The sequence below is a fragment of the Theropithecus gelada genome, chromosome 1 (assembly GCF_003255815.1).
Source record: "Theropithecus gelada isolate Dixy chromosome 1, Tgel_1.0, whole genome shotgun sequence".
NCBI lineage: Eukaryota > Metazoa > Chordata > Mammalia > Primates > Cercopithecidae > Theropithecus > Theropithecus gelada.
In genome coordinates, this window is record NC_037668.1 from 150,068,875 (window position 1) to 150,090,089 (window position 21,215).

A 21,215-nucleotide genomic window follows, 5' to 3' on the forward strand; every position below is an offset into this window, starting at 1 on the left:
CAGGAGACAATTGGAGAAACTGGTTATTTTACCAAGGCTTTGACTGGAATACCATGCTTTCAGATATGGACTTGTTTAAGCAACCAAATTTGACTTAGAGAGCTGATAAAAGCCCCTTGGGAAAACTGGCCACATATCTTGTCTACATGGTCCTTGTACAAGGTTCCTGACCTGTCTGGGATAAGTAAAGAAAGTCACTTTCTGACAGGCCCAGAAGCCCCAAGTTATCATGAAACCTCAAGAGGAAAGAAACTTATCCGACTCATATAGGTGTTTGCGGGCAATGATAAATCCATGGCAAGGCTCAAGGCTTTAAGAAGTTTAATTTGAGATTCTTTATGGATCAAAGTTTCATCAAAGTCAATTTAAAAAGAGCCTATATAGGAACTAATCATTCTTGCTGCACTTTATACAAATAATCAGGCCAAGTATAATAAGACTAAAGCTTATCTTGCAAACAAATCAGTCCTACCATGATTTGTCTTTAGTAAAAATGAAAGACTGAAGAGAGGAAAATTGTTTCAAAAATTATGGTATACCTTTTATTAGATTTGTCTCATCAGTAGTTTTTGAGTTTTTTCTGCAATTTGGACTCACCCTGCTTATTCTTGTGGACCAAGCAGTGATCTGTGGCTGCTGTTCAGAAGAAACAAGAAGCACGGGTAACACAAAAATCTGGATCAGTATTCTAATTGTGGGCATGTATTGGAATTGGCTAGCACATCAGCTTGGTTCCAAGTCCGTATCAGCTTGGTTGCAACAATTTCCCAGTTCATGAAAAGCCTTCTTTTATTTAGTTTACTTGGGATAATTTTACTTATTTTGCCTTGTTACTGTAGAATATATTGCTGTTGTTCTCTTTGTGTAGGAATGAAAGATAAGCTTACTCAGTGCTTTCTTAACTTGAACACTTATTAATTTTCCAGTCATCACTTTTTGTCAGAAATCAGAGTTCTCACTATACTGACAGTTTCTGACTGAGCATTCCTCTACTGTGAATGCAGAAGACCCTAATAGGCAGAAATATCATCATCCCTATTCAGACTGCAGAAGTTACAGAAGATGAATCTTTTCCCTCTGCAACCCTTAGGATTAAGAGTACCCTTGTAAAAGGGAAGGGGAAAATATGTCAGAGGCGTTCAAACCAGAGTTGAATAGAGACTGGGTAAAATAAGGCTGAGACCTGCTGGGCTGCATTGCCAGGAGGTTAGCATTCTTAGTCACAGAGTAACAAAGGAGGTTAGCACAAGGTACAGGTCACAAAGATCCTGCTGACAAAACAGGATGGACTAAAGAAGCCAGCCAAAACTGAAACCAAGATGGCAACAAAAGTGACCTCTGGTCGTCCTCACTGCTCATTATACACTAATTATAATGCATTATAATGCTAAAAGACACTCCCACCAGTCCCATGATAGTTTACAAATGACATCTAGTGTCTGGAAGTTATCCTATATGGTCTAAAAAGGGGAGGAACATTCAGTTCTGGGAATTGCCTGCTCCTTTCAGAAACACTCATGAATAATCCACCCCTTATTTAGTATATAATCAAGAAACAACTGTAAGTATACTCAGTCAAGCAGCCCTCAGGGCCGCTCTGGCTCTGGAGTAGCCATTCTTTCATTCCTTTACTTTAATAAACTTGGAGTCACTTTAAAAAAACGAAAAAAAAAACTATATAATCTCATCTTTTACAGAGATATTACTTCTTCTAAGTTGTTTTTCTCTATAGTAATTAGGGTATTACACAATAAAGAGATGTCAAAAAAGGGTAAAAGAATCAGGACAGCATATTTAACAATGACTATAACAGCAACAGAATTTAACTCTTAATAAGATATGTGAATTTACTTGTTTTTTAAAAAATTACAAAGAAGATACATATTTGCTCTATAATTTTCCATACAAGTAATCCATTTAAAATATGTAGAACAAGACCAGGCACAGTGGCTCACGCCTGGAATCCCAGCACTTTGGAAGGCCGAGGCGGGTGGATCACCTGAGATCAGGAGTTTGAGAATAGTCTGGCCAACATGGTGAAACCCCATCTCTACTAAAAATACAAAAGTTGGCCAGGTGTGGTGGTACACACCTGTAGTCCTAGCTACTCAGGAGGCTGAAGTGGGAGAACTGCTTGAACCCAGGAGGCAGATGTTGTAGTGACCTGAGATCATGCCACTGCACTCCAGCCTGGATGACAGGGCGAGACTCTGTCTCAAAATCTCAAAAACAAAACAAAACAAGTAATAATAATAAATAAAATAAATAAAACAAAATATATAAGAATATGCTCGGCTGGGCGCGGTGGCTCAAGCCTGTAATCCCAGCACTTTGGGAGGCCGAGGCGGGCGGATCACGAGGTCAGGAGATCGAGACCATCCTGGCTGACACGGTGAAACCCCGTCTCTACTAAAAAATACAAAAAACTAGCCGGGCGAGGTGGCGGGCGCCTGTGGTCCCAGCTACTCGGGAGGCTGAGGCAGGAGAATGGCGTGAGCCCAGGAGGCAGAGCTTGCAGTGAGCTGAGATCTGGCCACTGCACTCCAGCCTGGGTGGCAGAGCGAGACTCCGTCTCAAAAAAAAAAAAAAAAAAGAAAGAAAGAATATGCTCTGTTATTTCACCTCTCCATCATCTTACCGCTGCCTAGTGAACCAACCCTCTGAAGTTAAGACAGCTATGCGAAGAATGTGGTTATGTCTAGTTATTTCTTACGTGAAGACCTCAATAAAATACAATAAAGAGAACATGCCCTGTGAAATTTTGAAACTTACTATGAACATACATCAAATTGTATGAGAATAGACATATTTCATAAGGACATGAGAGAACTGAAAAACAGATCCAAGTATATACACACACATAAAGCAAGATAAAATGGGCTATCAGATTCATGGACAAAGAATGATTTACGTAATAAATTGTCAGAACATAATTATCTACCCACTGAGAAGAAAATAAAATAAATCCTTAAATCTCACACCACATACAAAAAAGTAAACTCCACAAGGATTAAAGATCTAAAGTGGAATATACCCCCCAAGGGGGCAGCAATTCACACAACTACTCTTCGTTAATAGAAGTAACACTGTCATAAACTCAGCAAGAAAAAGAGACATAAACATAAAGCCTAACCATGTAGAAAATTAGTGAAGCTAGGAGAACATCATACAGGTCTTCACGTACTACTCTGTTTTTAAAGATTTTGTAACTTATTGATATAAAAACTTGAGGAAAAACAACTTTTAGAAAAGATTACACTTTTAAACAGTTTAAATATTTTTCTTTCTTTTGAAATCTTTTTTTGCCATTGTGCTGAATGATTTAACTATATGTGAGGAAATCCAAATATGTCCTCAGTTTTCTTCCTTCATCACTTTGCATGAGTATATTGCTTTGAAATGTCAGACACTTGGTGAAAGCAAAGAAAGATCGTGATCAATGCAAACACAAAGACTGGAAAATGTAATAGCATCATCCTGCTTACAATTATTACCCAGTGAGTTAATGTGCGTCATAATGTGGTGTTTCTGGAAAAGAGCAATCTTCAGTATTGTGTACAATGACAAAAAGAAAGTTATGCTGTTACACTTCGATCACTTATCATTTCACAATCCTTTTGGAATTCGTTATCGACAAAAATACGTACATAATATGTAAACAAGAGTCTACAAGTCATCCCAATTCAAATACATGAGATGATAAATTCAAAACAATGCTTCCTAAAAAAAATACCTTTACCAAATTAGCTTTGCCTCATACAAAACCATCCCCAAAAAAATTATGCAAAAAAAATTTCCATGCTATTTCGTAATTAAAATTACAAATCCACAAAACACTCTTTCTTAAAAAAAGTTTATTTACTTATTTATTGAGATGGAGTCTTGATCTGTTGCCCAGGTTGTAGTACAATGGTGAGATCTCAGCTCACTGCAACCCCCACCTCCTGGGTTCAAGTGATTCTCCTGCCTCAGCCTCCCAAGTAGATGGGATTACAGGCATGTATCACCACACCTGGCTAATTTTTGTATTTTCAGTAGAGATGGGGTTTCACCATGTTGGTCAGGCTGATCTTCAACTCCACCCACCTCGGCCTCCCAAAGTGCTGGGATTACAGGCGTGACCCACCGCGCCCCGCCAAAACACTCTTAAAACATAAAGTCTGCACTTAATCATTACTACAAGGAAAATATAAACCTGAGATTACTGATGTAAACAGCACTACCAGACATGCCAAACCTTTCATAAATTCAGATTAAAAAAAAATACATCTGGGATTCTTTAAACTATATCTGTAAAGTTTAGAAGACATTTTAGATATTTTTCAACTTATCGTGACTATTTTTTCTTAACTGAACTCAACAGGGATAAACAAATAGTTTATATATCTTTGATTTTTCTGCAATTAAATGAAATTATAATCTAAGCTAGTATATTCCAACCACTTTTGTGCTTCTACACCATTCTCTGTCATCAACATTTCTCAATGAATACAGTGATTTTGAACTAAGAGTCTCAACCAAAAAAAAAAAAAAATTAACCGGTCTACACTATTCTTCATTGCTTCTCAGGCTCTGAGAATGTAAGCATTAGTAAAACCAAACTACTTCTTTGTAAGTTTCACATATTAGATATTAAACTATACCACTTGTGCAACAACTGCCCTGCTTTACTACCTCACTTCCCAAAATGTGGTAATTATGACCAATGTACTCTCCCTTGCTACAGAATACAAAACACTGAATCATTAGAGATAGACCATCAGGGAGCTCACATTAATAATCCTGTCTAACGTCATTATATACTACAGTCTCAGAAGCTAGGTATAAGCAACAAATAATACATCAAGATATCTCAGTTTCATGACAGTCCACACTTGTCTGCGAAATGTTTACAACACAAAAAGGCTACCAGAAATATTTACCAAATTAGCTGCAAAAAAAAAGTAAACTAAATCTTAATCAGATGACACAGACACGAGTAAAATATGCAGGGAAAAAACCTGATGACTAAAAAAAGATAGCTTTTCAATCTAAAAATATAAAATCACAATTAATTTTAAAACTACCACCTCTAAAAGCAAAGCATTGTTAATTATACATTACCTGTAACACACAGCAAAATGGGCATATGCAGCTACAATCCAGTTGTGATGGCCAGCTACTATTAGCACCTTTCGTGGATCCACAGGAAATCCTGTTGATTTTGGAAAAAGAAATATTTTACATTCTAAACTGGGGGTTGGAAAATTACAGCCCCCAGGCCAATTTCAGCTTTCTGCCTGTTTTGGTTAATAGTTTTGTTAGAACTCAGCCATGCTTACTTGTTTACATATTGTCCATTATGTGCTCACGCTATAATGGCAAAGTTGAGTAGATCTGACAGAGAACGTGTGGCCACAAAGCCTAAAATATTTAATTTCTGGCTCTTACCAGATAAATTTTGTCAATGCTGTTCTAAAGATTCAGAAAAGACAAAAGATTACATAGTATTTTAAATAAAAATTAAGTGTTAAATGAGACCTTTCCAAGATATAAATGATAAATCTGGATAAAAAAGGAGATGAGGCAAAAATCTTTAAAAGTAATTACTCAATATCACCTAGAACCAAAAAGGTACATATTTTTCTTTTTCAATTTCAGTAATCTTTGCTTACCTAGCCTAACAGTTTCTTCTCCCGTTCCAGAGAGAACAGGCTGTGTACCATTTCCCCGGGCTTCACCTTCTGTAGAATTAAGTCCATTCCTAGAATCAGCAGATCTGACTGTGTTGTTTATTTTACGACTGGGAATCCCTACAAAAAGAAGAAGAAAACAAATGCATTCCTGAGTTCACCTTTCAAAAATTAAAAATATCACATAGTAACAAAGAAACATAAAAATGTGAATTTCATTAAAGCCAAAATAACATCTTCCAATATAGCAAATTATTGCAAATAATTTAATTACAGTTAAAAAATAAAATGAAAATGAAAAAAACAAAGAGAAAGACAAAATTCTGTCAACAGATTTCTGCTACTGCCATACTGCTTACAATAAATAAGCTTGAGGTTACCGAATTAATGGGTAATTAATCCAGTCTGTCAGCCACTCTTTACAATTATGGTACAGGTATTATGTGTTAGGTACTACGTACTAATTTAACTGATTTAGGACTGAATTTCCCCATACTTTCAAACACTCTTTTATTTGACGGGGAGCATTTTTTAAAATGAAATCTTGCTCAGAAGTACATTATAACACAGGTAAAAGCAGGCTCTTCTAGCTAAAGTGGGGCTGAGGTGACACTGACTTATCCTGCAGAATTCCTTAATTTTGCCAAAAAGCAGTTTGACAACCAGTGCTCTAACATAGGGGTCAGCAAACTATGGGCCATGGAAAATCCAGCCCAATGCTATTTATGTAAATAAAGTTGTAATGGTTACAGCTACACTTATTCTTCATGTAGTATACACGACAGAGTTAAGTAGCTGTCACAGAGATCCTGTGGCTCATAAAATCTATCTGGCTCTTTACAGAAAAAGTTTGCCAAATCCCTGCTCCAATATATAATGTGACTTAATTTCTGTAAAAATCAAAAGTTCTTACCATTTCTAGCAGACTTACAGACAAAAAACTCAATAATCAAGGAATAGTTTTTCCTATTCATATGTTTATACTTGCTTAATGATAGAAGGAAGTTTTAAAAAGATTAAATAAAGTGAAAATACCTGGTGGAGGCAAGTAACCATGAAAAAGGACACTGCCACAAGAGGAACGCTCCAATTCTTCACATAAGAGAAGCCTTCTTACTAAAAACATTTCAAAGCAAACTTGTCAAGAGTACATGCAAACAGAAAAACAGTACTCCATTTTTATTTTCTCTAGTTCAAGAGGATAAGGAAAGAAAAGGAAAATTTTAATTAAGTCACAATATCTTTTTACTATGAAAATCCACAAAAACTAAGCACTGAACAAGTCCATCAAAAATTAGGACCTGATATAAACACAATTCATTTAGGGCAAGCTTCATACATGAGTCAAATCAAATATTAACAGAGCACATAAACACCAAATATTAAAAGAACACATACCTAATGGGGTGATCCCGTAAAATTCTGCTTCATGCCTGAGAACATTAATACTTACTCCCCTACAAAGAAACAAATGATGTAAATTCTCTAACACTGGAAACCTGTATTATTATCTGAGGTGAAAGTAAAAAATTCTAGGTTCTTCATGTATACAGTCATAAGGCTTGAAAAATTATTTTTCTCCTAATATTCTTTATTTCTATTATCCTTAATTATTAAGAAGTCTAAATAAAAACTGCATGTGAACAAAAATATTCTGTTATCTACTTAAAAACCATTCATATATATACATATATATGAATTGGGTCACTAAAGGAGAGATTAGGGATCTATCAGGCTAGTACAAATAAATTGTCTAGAAGGCAAAGGATAGAATGGAAATCATTCTTTTATGGCATTAGCTGCTTTTAACTTTTTATCATAATCATTTCTATACATATTTATCTTAATCTCCCCAATTACACTGTAAATTCCCTACAAGCATGATCTATTTCTGATGTATACCTCACAGTGCCTACCATAGTGCTTATATAAAATAGTTATGTAATAAATATTTTTTGAACAAATAAAATAGAAAAATAAAAAGACTAGCCTTGGGAAGGGCTATGTTATCCAGATGAAATGATGCTACTTCATAGTAGTAAAGTAAAGTAACATGAAAATAAAATTTTAAAGAAATGGAAGATTCAGAATTTATAATACTAATGATTCATTTTAGGTTTCAGTTGGAATTTGTCCTTATTTTAAAAATATTCCCCAGCCTTAATAAACATATACAATTACTATGTTAAATTGTTTTTATTTGTGAAACTGGTTATAACTAGTTTAACATTAAAAGTGCTTAAAACTTTGTGTCTGGGGTTGGTGGCTCACGCCTGTAATCCCAGCACTTTGGGAGGCCAAAGCAGGTGGATTACGAGGTGAGGAGATCGAGACCATCCTGGCTAAAATGGTGAAGCCCCATCTCTGCTAAAAATACAAAAAAATTAGCCGGGCATGGTGGTGGGTGCCTGCAGTTCCAGTTAGTTGGGAGGCTGAGGCAGGAGAATGGCATGAACCCAGGAGGTGGAGCTTGCAGTGAGCCTGGGCAACAGAGTGAGACTCAGTCTCAAAAAAAAAAAAAAAAAAAAAAATGCTTGAAACTTTCTTATTCTATTTCAAAACTATTTGTGCTAACACTACAGCAGTACTGGCCAGAGGCATGATCAAAACTCACTGCAGCCTCAAACTCCTGGCCTCAAGGGATCCTCCTGCCTTAGTCTCTTCTCCAGAGTAGCTGGGATTATAGGCATGTACCACCACATCCAGTTTCAATGTGAGGAAACTTTTAATCAAAGTCTTAGTAAAAAAATAAATAAATAAAACCTTTTCTGGCTGGGCGTAGTGGCTCATTCCTGTAATCCCTGCACTTTGGGAGGCTAAGGTGGGCAGATTGCCTGAGCTCAGGAGTTCACAGCCAGCCTGGGCAACACAGTGAAACCCCTTCTCTACTAAAATACAAAAAATTAGCCGGGCATGGCGGCATGTGCCTATAGTCCCAGGTACTCGGGAGGCTGAGACAGGAGAATTGTTTGAACCTGAGAGGCGGAGGTTGCAGTGAGCAGAGATCATGCCACTGCACTCCAGCCTGGGCGACAGAGCAAGACCCCAACTCAAGGGAAAAAAAAAACAAAAAACAAAACAAACCAAAAAAAACTTTTTGTTCATAAAATATACTAAAAAGACATATTTCTCTGTAAGAATTTACTTTAAAAAGAGTGCATTTCTTACCTTAAGTCTAGTTCTTTTGTTCGAAGAAAATTTAAAATGGGTGCAAATGCTGCTGGATCTCTATCAATAAATATCTGTAAAAAAGAGAACTGTTTTATTTTCAAATTGCAAATTAATCTTTTAACTTTAATATCTGTAGCACTAATAGGTAACAAAGTCTGAATTATTTAAATACTACATTTCCTTGTTTCCACTCTTAAATTTTAATGTTTCTAAAATTGGAATGTAGTTCTGTGTGCCATTTTATGAGATGGTGTCTTTTTCTTGAGATGGTGTATTTTTCTTCCCCTGAATAGTTACCATTAAACTGATATTTTAATACGTAGAAAAAATCTTACTTAAAAATCACTTGTATTGACACCTTTGGTAAAAGTGACATCTGAGGAAACATTTTTATCTGAAACAGTCTAGAATTCAATTAATACTTTGAAAATACGAATACATAATACTTTCTCATATTGTTCAATCATTAAAACTACAGTGTACTTTAATAATGCACACAGGGGTAACTGAGAAAAGTACTGCACACTGCTGTCGAAAGTGGAAAAGAATACTATTCTCATAACACTTTTGCTAATCTCAATTTCCTTCAGAGCTAGGGAGAGGTAATGAAATTTTTTTTTTTAAATAAAGCACCACAAAATACATAAGAGGAAAACAAATTGCTTAAAAATCTAAAACACATAATTGGTAACTTTTGTTTGTTTGTTTTGAGACAGCGTCCTGCTCTGTCATCTAGGCTGGAGTGGAGTGGCACGATCTGGGCTCACTGCAACCTCCACCTCCCAAGTTCAAGCAATTCTCCCACCTCAGCCCCCTGAGTAGCTGGGATTTGAGGCACCTGCTACTACGCCAGCTAATTTTTCTATTTTTAGTAGCGAGGGGGTTTCACCATACTGGCCATGCTGGTCTTGAACTCCTGACGACCTCAGGTAATCCACTTGCCTCAGCCTCCTGAAGTGCTGGGATTACAGGCATGAGCCACCTCACCCAGTCCATAAATGATAACTTTTATGGAAATGTATACCAACACCTATTTTGAATCGTTTATAAAAGAGCTGGCCATAAAAACTTAACATCTTTTAAAACTTATGTAAATCAACTAGAAAGGGAAATGGCAGCCAGTAATAAAACTTTGCCTACTATGATCAACTATATATATACAATGAATGAGATTCTAAGCTTTATAAATTTTCTTTTGTTTTCATTAGAGTAGATCAAAAATTGAAGAAACATCACAGATTTGTGGAGATCTTATCACTGATAACTTTTTATAATTTCACATGGACATATCTGCCTTTGTTGCCTTATTTCATCTGCAAATCTTACCACAGCAAATAAATACCATTGGTCACTTTGTTGCCTCCAAATGGATGAACCAATTTTTTGCACTGAAACTTTACAATTCTTTCCTTCCCTCACTGTACCAATGGTGTACAAACAAATTCACAAGATTATTATCCAAAATAAAATAAAAAACTGTAGGACTTTACTAATTTAACCTCTTATATTCTAATATAAAAACATTATAATATTTACATTTATCCACTTACTGTTAAAGTTTCAATTATTGATCTAAAAAATATTTCTTCTAATGCCAATGTAAGCTCACATTCTACAATTGCTCTAATCATGAATACTTAAATTGCCATATATAGTATTCCCTATTTAGGGATCTTCTCTGATTATAAAAAACTATGTATGACAAGAAATAAAATTATGCCACTTTCATTCAGTGATTATTAAAATATTAGTTTTCCTATATTCTTAGAGTATACATTAGGACCAAGTACTATAAGCATTAATTTAGAAATATGTATCAATTATTGTTATACTCACAGCACCAGTTTCATCTCGAAGTGTTGAAATTCTCCCACTCAGCAAACTGGAAGTCATTAATAATCTAAAGTTAGTTTTTAAAATCTGAGTATAAACAAATGTGATAATTCTTTATCAAATGTTAAAGACCACTAAGAGTACGTTATCTATCTTCCAAGTTTATATATATATATATATATATATATATATATATATATATATATATATATATATATATATTTTAAGAGTTAACCTTTTCTATTAAAAAAAACCAATTTAACTGACAAAAATTATATTTTGGTAAATAAATGTATTAAAATATACACTAAAGAATTATAAGACATACCTGGAAAAAAACGAATCTGGAATCCACATAAGAGTTTGTCTTGAGGTACTAAATCTGCAATTAAAAATCATCTGGTATTATAAATAAGAATATGATTTGAAATTTCAGTATTAGTTAACTTGTTTTCATGTGCTGGCTAATGATTTACAAGATGTTTTATAGTTATAGCTGTAACAATATATTTATTACAGTTAGTATTTTTAAATGTTGCTTTCAATTCAGAGTTAAGATTATATAAACAGCTCTCAATAACAATAAACAACTAGTTATCTGCCATATAATGCATTTTAAAACACTACTTTCCAATAAGCTAATCTCTGCTGAAGAATCAACAATTAGCCCATCACACCAAGTCTCAACTTCTCAGTACAACATTCAAAATTACCTTCAGGTTCCATCTCATCTCTCCAATACAAACGCTGGTTTTCCCCTTTCATATGACAAAGCTTCTTCATATCCCCAAAAAATTCATGCTTACTACCATTTTGGTATCTTTATTCAGCTAGATCACCCTCCTCATGTCCAATAATTCAAGATCCATCCATCTTTCTTGATACCACTCAGGCCTTACCTTCCAGGTAATAGTTTTTCTAAATATCCTATTCTGTATTATCTCTTTTTAAGCTCATAGTAATTTCACTGTAAATTACTCTTTTAACACCTTCTTTATATGCAGTCTTGGGCTATTTGCAACTGCTGACTTCATTCTTGAAAATCATTCAGCCAATACAACTGCTCTGAGGTTGTCATTTGATCAAGCTTGTATATTACCACCAATTCTGAGAGGATCTTTACCGAAGTACAGTATAATAGACTGGGACAACAAACCAACAATTTATGTAAACTGATATGGCAAACAAAGCAATATAGTACTTGCTCAGTCCAGCCCTTCTCTGAGTATTTTCATTTTAAGATATCACCTTGAACTACAATGTTACCTCACCCAGCCTAGCAAACCTCTACCTTCACTCCACATTTATTTTCTGGCATTATATGGAATCCCCAAATTTATTTTTATCTTTCATACTTAAACTAAACAAGGTGACTGAATAGTGGCACTAGTTACCATGCACTATCACCAGGAAACAAAGGCCAAGCCCCAGTCAAAATGGCTAAGAGATGTTTCCCAGACTGTGCAGGTATATACTGTATCACCCCTCTATTGTCTGCCAGTACCTAAATTAGCAGCCTAGAATTATCAAAAACGTGGAAGGTGTTTACTTTTTGCTCACTGCAGCATAACCTCAAAATGCATGCTACTTCCCATTCCCATCTTCTAAGTGGGATATTAAACAGCACTGGATTGCAGGCCAGGGTGAAAACTTTGACTACCAAGGCTTACATAGAGCAGTGTCAGAAGTCTCATGGATCTCTCAACTTTGCAAGTCCATCCAGGCACCTGAGGCTACATATCTTGATAAATGGATTATCTGTACATTCACCTTTCAAACTCAGTTTCAGAAAAGGATTTTGTATTAAAAAAGTATATGTTGTTTTTTCTTAAAGCCAGAGAGGATGACCTAAAAGCATTTGTTCTTGGCATCTAGCACATGCTCAGTAAATGTTTATTGAAACTTATGTGTGATAAACAGAACCACATTCTACAAACTCAGTTAAATGTTCTGTACAAAACGGAGACTTGATTATTCTGTACGATCAGCATTTTATGGTTACAACAGAGCATTTTCAGAGTACACTAGTGTTGACAAACAGATGTCACTAAACTGCCCACTTAAACCACTTAGCAGTATCAGTCTCAGTGTCAGTAACAGCAGAAGCGGTGTATGCACTGTTCCATAAAAAATGCCTTAGTCTCTAAAAGAAATTTTCTTTTATTATCAAAACATGCTTTCCAATCACAATTAAAAGTTTATCTCAGCCAGGTGCCGTGGCTCATGCCTGTAATCCCAGCATTTTGGGAGGCCGAGGCGGGCAGATCACAAGGTCAGGAGATCGAGACCATCCTGGTTAACACGGTGAAACCCCGTCTCTACTAAAAATACAAAAAATTAGTCAAGCATGTTGTCGAGCGCCTGTAGTCCCAGCTACTTGGGAAGCTGAGGCAGGAGAATGGCATGAACCAGAGAGGTGGAGCTGGCAGTGAGCCGAGATCGCGCCACTGAGCTCCAGCATGGGCGACAGAGCGAGACTCTGTCTCAAAAAAAAAAAGTTTATCTCCACTTCTTCCCACTTACAACTTTACAATTTGTAAGGAAAAGTATTCTTTCACTGGCTAACTGAAGGAAAGACAGTAAAACAATTCATTTATTAAAGACATTTAAATGTAAACTACAGTAAGAGGTACTTTAGGGAACACATAGAAGTTGACTACTAACGAATTTCATAGGTTATGGACAGTCTAGGTGTTTTAAGTAGTTCCTATGCCCATTTATCTGATTAACAAATAAGCCACTTTATTTAAGAAAACACTGCAAATACTCCTAAATGCATTTCTTAGTAGACTCTTAAGAAAAAATAAAAAATATACAGATTACCCCAGTCACAGAAAACTGACTTGGTCCAAAATCAAAGTAAATCCAGTCAGTGGTAAATTGAAGGCTCCAAGGATTCACGACAATGCAGATTCACTGTTCTGGAGGCCATCAAATTCATTCCAAATGAGGACAGCTTATAACTTGCAATCTTTCATATTTACTACTGATTCAGCAATTGTATTCCAAATAATTAAAATTATGTACTACTTAGAAAATCACAAAGGTCTGCTTAAAATCACATTATCAGTTTCAATTTTAATCAGTATTTTGGGGAAAGGTTAGTAACCTGGAATTTCTGGGCAAAGGGATTGGATCCTCATCCTCACCAATTTTTTTAAAACATCAGGCCTCAAAACTAGTCTCAAATATAACTTCATGAAAACTAGCACACTTAAAATTACACATGATGAGTATAATCATTTGAAAGATACATGAAAGCCTTTTCTGTTTTGATTTGTTTTTTATCCCATACCCATAGTGTCTCAAGAATAGGGTCAGGTACAGTCTGGTCTCAGCAAAAGAATTACTAAAGAAATCTGCATATCCACAGTTACACTTCATGCAACTTGCCTCCTACTAAATTAACTTGGAAGCAATCTAATTAGTTATCTGTTCTGCACTGTAAGTAGTGATAAAGACACTAACCCTTGCATTTCACATTTGTTACTTCAAATTCCCATAACAATCTGACAAGGTTGGTACTGTTGTTTGTCACTTTACATTTTAATAGACTAAGCATCAAAATATTTGTCCAAGGTTGCTAGGCTAGTTAGAGATAAAGCCTGGGAACTGAAAACATATACGTGACTCGAAAGCTCTTTGTCCTGGAGTCCTCAACGGCTAGTCCCAGCTCTCTTGCATGAGGCCTAAAATCACACTTACCCATAACACAATTAATCACAAATTCAGTCACAGTGAATTCACTTCATTACTTTTTGTAAATAACGAATATTAACAATTCTAAATGAAACTTCATCTTCTCTACATTCTGAATCACCCACAAAGTATTATACTATAAAAATTAGTCATTTCTGTAATTCCTTTCAGTATATCCATTCTCATGTCTATTCTCTTGAGGAAAAAAAAAAAAAAAAAAAAGACCTTACCAATAGCATATGCTTCTCTGCTCCCAACAAACTCCTTTTGAGTTTCACTCTATCACTTCAGAACTTCAATTCTACGTCACAGCAGTTCCTGAACTTCAGTGGCAATCATATCAGGATTTTTCTCTTACAATGGCTTAAGTGACTGTGTTACACTGTATTTTATACAAGACACAGATGACTTCTAGAACTTACCTAGCTCTACAATTCTGCACGAGTGTATGATTCAAAATCAAATCTAGAAAATATTCTTAGAATATGGAGTCGGATGTTGTTTTCTACAGGCCATACCACTACCATTTATTTTATAAGCTATTTTACCTTAACAATTTTCTGAAGTTTTTTTTAATGTTTCCATTCCCACTAACAATTTCATGTCTTTTAAACTGTTCAGACCAGTAATATATGTATTGTTTTGTATCTTTGCTAATATCACTTAGAAAAAATTAGAACCTGATAAGCTCAAGTTCCATAAATAATGTAAACACAAGATAAAACGTTACAGTGCCAAGATAACCGCCTTATGAGTTAAAACTTTTAAATGAATTCTGCAGTCTTTAATAAGAGTTCACTCAGTATTAAGCCATCCATACAATAAATAACAATACTGCTTAATTTGTATAATAATACTGTATGTCCTTGTGAATGTCTGAATAGAAATATATTAACTATGGGCCAGGCGCGGTGGCTCACGCGTGTAATTACAGCACTTTGGGAGGCCGAGGCGGGAGCATCACGAGGTCAGGAGATCGAGACTATCCTGGCCAACGCAGTTAAACCCCGTCTCTACTAAAAATGCAAAAATTACCTGGGCGTGGTGGCGCGGGCCTGTAACCCAGCTACTCTGGATGCTGAGGCAGGAGAATCACTTGAAACCGGAGGCGGAGGCTGCAGTGAGCGGAGAGCGTACCACTGCACTCCAGCCTGGCGACAGAGCGAGACTCTGTCTCAAAAAAAAAAAAGAAAAGAAAAGAAAAGAAAAGAAAAGAAAAGAAAATTAAAGAAAAGAAATACATCAATAGCAAGTAGAAACCAGTATAGGGATTTTAAATTATTATACTGTTACTCTTCAGTATAATCAACACACATTGCAGGCCTCCTCTTTCGGGGTATTCCACCAGTTACCAAACTTCCAATATTTTAACGTGAATTTAGGAAAAACTCCACTTCTTACATTAGGAGACATAAATCTCCATAAGACTGGTTTCTATACAACTGCAATAATGTTGTAAATTATCTAAGTTTTGATTTGGGGGAAGAGGAAAAAACCCTAAGAACAAACGAAGTACCATGGTTTTCTGTGTTAAATTCTAGAAAGCTATCAAATGTATAGGATTAAAGCACTACGGTAGACACTTTTTGCCACTACGATTCTAAGACATTAAAATACTGTTAAAATGCTAGCTGAAAATCATATTCTTAAGCACAGAAAAATACACTGTATTCCAGAGCATTTCCTTGTTTATCTCCTATCAAGCCTAAAACTCAACTAACACTTCTTTCAAACAGCTGGCAAACTCCCTTTTCTGAGAGGAGTGACTCATAAGTTATAGGAAATCCACCAAAACTATGTTTTTTTCCCCCCAACAAACTTAATAACAGGCACAGAAAGGGGGGCGGAAGGCCAGAAAGAGAACAGACAGAGAAGTGCTTTCAGTCTGTTTACTCCAAGGGCGCCACACCGTGCCAATATCCAGAGCTTCCTAAAAGCAAATGTTCAAACTGCAGTTTCTGGACACACTGTCCTAAAAGTTGAACAGATCCTTCAAGCCCATGCACCAAGAAATTCTGAAAATAAATAACTAGGTACTGCAAATCTACAGCACTCCCATCACAGAAATCTTTCAAATTACAAATCCCCTAATTAGGCGCGGAAAAGAACACCGTACTCATCCCTAAGAAAACCGACACCTTGTTGACCAAAGAGAAAGGCAGGCAGGTTCATCTCCGACATCCAAACCACAAAGCCAGGCTTCTACTAAATAAATTCCTCAAATACACTCTAATCTGAGATGAGGTAAGGAGGACTGTGTAATGGTCCTCCTTGCCTGATACCTTAGAAAGGGGGAAGGGCAAAGGTTGGCATTCTAGGACAGCAGCTACTATGCCACATGGGCCTGGTCCTCGGTGATTCCAAGCGGCCCTTCTGCCCTTCCCTTCCCAGAGCAGATCCTTCATCAGCTCCAAAATTCGCCCAACGTTCTTCCCGCCTGGAGGCCCCCACGTTCCAGGCTTGGCTCCCACGCTCGCCCTCGTTCCTGCGACTCTCGGTCCCCGTCGAGACCAGGAGGAGGAGGAGGAGGCCGCCGCGGCATCCCCAGTGAAAACCCCCTACCCGCCGGCTCACCTGGTCCCCCCCACGTTCAGTTGGACGATTTCGCCGCTGCCGGCCGCCGCCGCGGCGAAGCTGCCGCAGTGCCCTCCTGCCATCTCCGGCGGCTCCGGGCGCGCTCGCCGCCCTCCTTCCCCAGCCGGGACCGCCGAGCCCGGGGCTGTAGCCCGAGGCAGCGGAGACGGCTGCAGGGCCAGCAGGGCGGCGGCGGCCGGAGGGCTGGGGTTGCACGGGGCTTCCCCCACCTTCCCGGCGGCCGGGCGGGGCTTGCTAGCTTCTGCCCCTTCCCCCGTCAATCCTGCGGCGCACAAGGGCGGCCCGGCCTCCACCTTTCGCGGCCTCCAGGCCGCCGGGCCGCCCGGGCCTCTCCTCCGCTTTCGGCTGCCACCGACGCCGCCGCAGCCTGCCTGGGAGGAGGGGTCACCGTTCGGGACAAAATACCGCAGCGCTCACGCTTCGCCCGCCACTGCCTCCTAGAAGGAGGAGGAGGAAGGAAAGGCCAGGGAGGAGCTTCCCAAGGCCGCGGGGTCGGCACATAGGGAGGCTAGGGGAATGTGCTCCTGGCCAGCCGCCTGCCCGCGCGGGATTCCATTTTTTCCCTCCCCTTCTGGGGCTCCGATCCCAGCCCCTCTCTCTTTTACGTTTCAGATTTTCTAAAACGAGGAAGCTGATTCGCAGATTGAGGGAAGATCTGGGCAAACTATCTACGGATCTTTATGACCCACTTTGTCCACATGGATTGGGAAAGGAAAAACTAATCCTAGAGGTGGTAAAAGTTGATGCCTAAATGTAGGCAGTGCAAATGCAGGGAATATTTGGGGAGTTTAAAACCTTATAGCGTTTACCCCAGAAAACTGCTTACTTTACCTTCTTTATTTTAATCCCCAATCTCTCAAGCAGTTTTTTTGTTTTGTTTTTTGTTTTTGTTTGTTAAGCAGGAAGGAAACCAAAGGACAGAAACCCCTAGGCTGTGTAATGCCCAGCAACCTATTTCTGGAATATAGTAAGCACTCAACTAATGTTAGACTCACACGGATAGCACACAATTTTATGCGCTTGTTTATTTATTTGTTTTTGCTTTAAACGGTATATATTCAAACCCAAAACCTTAGTGGCTATTACAATATTTTTTAAATCGGAATACTGTAATACCTGATGCCCTGCTAACAAAGACTAACAAATATAGTGCGTTATGTTTCAGAGGTCATTAGTTTGTGGTACTAAATTCTTAACATGAATGGTGTTTTGTTATAGTTGTACCATAATAATTCAAACTGATAATGTATCTGATGTTAAGTTTTTATTCTCATTGTCATAATTTTTACCAAAACATAAGAAATGGTTTCTGGCAAGCATACCAATGATGTGATATACTCTATCTAGATTCGAATTGAAAGAGGTTAGTAGTACATATGGATGTAAGATAAGTATTATTTATCCCAGTTGATGATAAGATTAATAATAGCTAATTTGTGTTTATCATATGCCAGGTAGTTTAGATATTTTGTCATCTTTCTTCTTCACAACTATTGTTATAATTATTTTTAAAAAAGGAAATTCAGAATGAAAATGATCAGAAAACTTGCTCAAAATTACATAGGTAGCAAGTGGGATGGCAGGAATTTCATGGCAAGCAGTTTGAATTCAAGGCCACTATTCCCCATCCTTAACACTCCATTGTACCTCACTGTCTTCCCGTTAGACAGGGAAGATGAGTAACAGTTCAGGTTAAAGTAGCGGCAAACTAGGAATCTAAATCAGGGTGTCCAATCTTTTGGCTTTCCTGGGCCACATTGGAAGACAAATTGTCTTTGGCTACACGTAAAATACACTAATACTAACGATAACTGATGAGCTTAGAGAGAGAAAAAAAAAAAGAAAGTTCATGAATTTGTATTGGGCCACAATCAAAGCCTTCCTGGGCTGCATGCGACCCATGGGGCTGCAGGTTGGACGAGCTTGCTTTAAACAGTGTTAACTGCCTTAGCCCTAACACGTAATATCTGCTTCTATCAGGATCTGAAACTTTGCTTTAAAATTTGCAGTAGAGATTTAGGTGGTAAAAGAGCCATTTAATTTTCCTTAGGTTCAAACTTTGGAAGAATATGAAAGAATACTTGCTAACAGCTTTTGAATCCAAGAGGCAACTTGGAGTTAGAATAAGGCCTTATAAATTAAAAAATATATATATTTGTGAAAAGACTTCTTATTTTTCCTGAAATAAATGAAACTGTGTTCATCTATTACAGTGTACTTAACTATTAGGAGAACATCTCTTCAAGAGAAGGAAAAGTTCTCAGTATTTTATAAAACAAATGGTCATGACTTCTTGATATGTCCAGATCAATATAGAAATATCTGAAGGCATTTCTTGCTCATAAAACTTAAAATTAGGATATGACTTAATTTTTAAGAATAAATTGGAACACCATTAACAAAAACAAACAGTAGAATGAGAAAAAATATTTGCAATATATATCAAATGATTGAAAATCTATAATATCTGATCATTTATGTATACATTCTACAAATTGAGAAAACAAGTAATGAAAAATATGGAAAGAATATCAACAGGCAAATGATAAAAACACTAAAATGCTTATTAAAACAACAGAAAACCGGGTGTAGTGGCTCCTGCCTGTAATCCCAGCACTTTGGGAGGCCGAGGTGGGCGGATCACGAGGTCAGGAGTTCGAGACCAGCCTGCCCAATATGGTGAAACCCCGTCTCTACTAAAAACACAAAAAGTAACCAGGCATGGTGGTGTGCGCCTGTAGTCCCAGCTACTGGGGAAGCTGAGGCAGGAGAATCACTTGAACCTGGGAGGTGGAGATTGCAGTGAGCCGAGATCACCCCACTGTACTTCAGGCTGGATGACAGAGCAAGACTCCATCTCAAAATAAATAAACAAATAAATAAATCAGAAATAACTTATTTTTACTTATGAGATAAGCAAAAATTGAGAAGTTTAATAAAATCCAGAGTCAGTGAGAGTGTGAAATGATCATACTCATGCATTGTTGATTAAATTCTGAATGGGTACAGAGTTTTTGGAGGGCACCTCAAGAATATCAACATTTTAAATGTAAATACCTTTGACCCAGCACTTTTCTTCTAGGAAGATATCCTATAAACATTTTGCACAATTGGAAAAAGAACATGTGAAGAAGAGCATGTTCATAGTAGTAGTGTTATAATAGCAAAAACCTAGAATCAGTCAGAATGTTTAACAATAGGGGAATGATTTTAAAAATTATATTGGAAGCTATAACTATTTTGGGGGCAACTTCATGTGAACTGACCAGAAACGATCTCCAAGTATATTATTTAGTGGGGAAAAAAATCAGGTTACAGAATAATACATTATAAGTATAATCTCATTTATTTAAATAATGGAAAAACTAAAATCATGTGTCTATCCACTTATATTTCTATATAAAAAATACATATTAAACGATGAAGAAACATACATATATATTCTATTAGTTCTGTCCCTCTAGTTCTGAGACTGGGTAAACTCCCCTGTGTAGATAGATAGATAGATAGATAGACAGATAGATAGACAGATAGATAGATATTCCATTAGTTCTATGTGTGTGTATATATATATACACACACACATGTATATATTCCATTAGTTCTGTCCCTCCAGTTCTGAGACTGGGTAAACTCCCGTTTATATATATATATATATATATATGTATGGCTGAGGCAGGAGAATCACTTATGTCACAATATATATTACATATCTTCCATTTGTTCTGTCCCTCCAGTTCTGAGACTGGGTAAACTCCCTTTTATATATACATATATATAACTCCCCTTTATGTATACATATAATCATAAATGCCCCTTTATATGTATATATTTATGTACATATACACATACATATGTACATATACATATATAAATATATACATTAAAAGGGGCGTTTATGATTATTTGTATATGTAAAGGGGAATTTACCCAGTCTCAGAACTGGAGGGACAGAACTAATGGAAGATATATAATATATATTGTGACATAAGTGATTCTCCTGCCTCAGCCATACATATATATATATGGGAGTTATATTTATATATATATATATATATAAATAAAATGGGAGTTTACCCAATTCTCAGAACTGGAGGACAGAACTAATGGAATATATATATATATGTGTGTGTGTGTGTGTGTATATATATATACACATAGAACTAATGGAATATCTATCTATCTGTCTATCTATAAAGGTGAGTTTACCCAGTCTCAGAACTAGAGGGGCAGAACTAATAGAAA

At 36.9% G+C, this 21,215-nt stretch overlaps 1 protein-coding gene across 3 annotated transcripts in view; it reads right to left on the minus strand.

The window, feature by feature from the left end:
• The window catches only part of KCTD3 (potassium channel tetramerization domain containing 3), a 56,707-nt gene extending 39,185 nt beyond the window's left edge, over window positions 1–17,522 (minus strand). For 2 of the 3 annotated variants that reach the window (XM_025367289.1, XM_025367280.1), the window contains exons 1-8: window positions 16,950–17,522; window positions 11,005–11,058; window positions 10,680–10,725; window positions 8,841–8,914; window positions 7,071–7,129; window positions 6,708–6,788; window positions 5,655–5,792; window positions 5,104–5,194 (exon numbers count right to left, since the gene is read on the minus strand). In XM_025367289.1, coding sequence (XP_025223074.1) covers window positions 5,104–5,194; window positions 5,655–5,792; window positions 6,708–6,788; window positions 7,071–7,129; window positions 8,841–8,914; window positions 10,680–10,725; window positions 11,005–11,058; window positions 16,950–17,032 — 626 coding nt within the window. In that variant the 5' untranslated portion in view covers window positions 17,033–17,522. Of the gene's footprint in view, window positions 1–5,103; window positions 5,195–5,654; window positions 5,793–6,707; window positions 6,861–7,070; window positions 7,130–8,840; window positions 8,915–10,679; window positions 10,726–11,004; window positions 11,059–16,949 lie in introns of all 3 variants that reach the window. The other variant, XM_025367298.1, reaches the window with a different exon arrangement.
• Window positions 17,523–21,215: the final 3,693 nt, after the last annotated feature.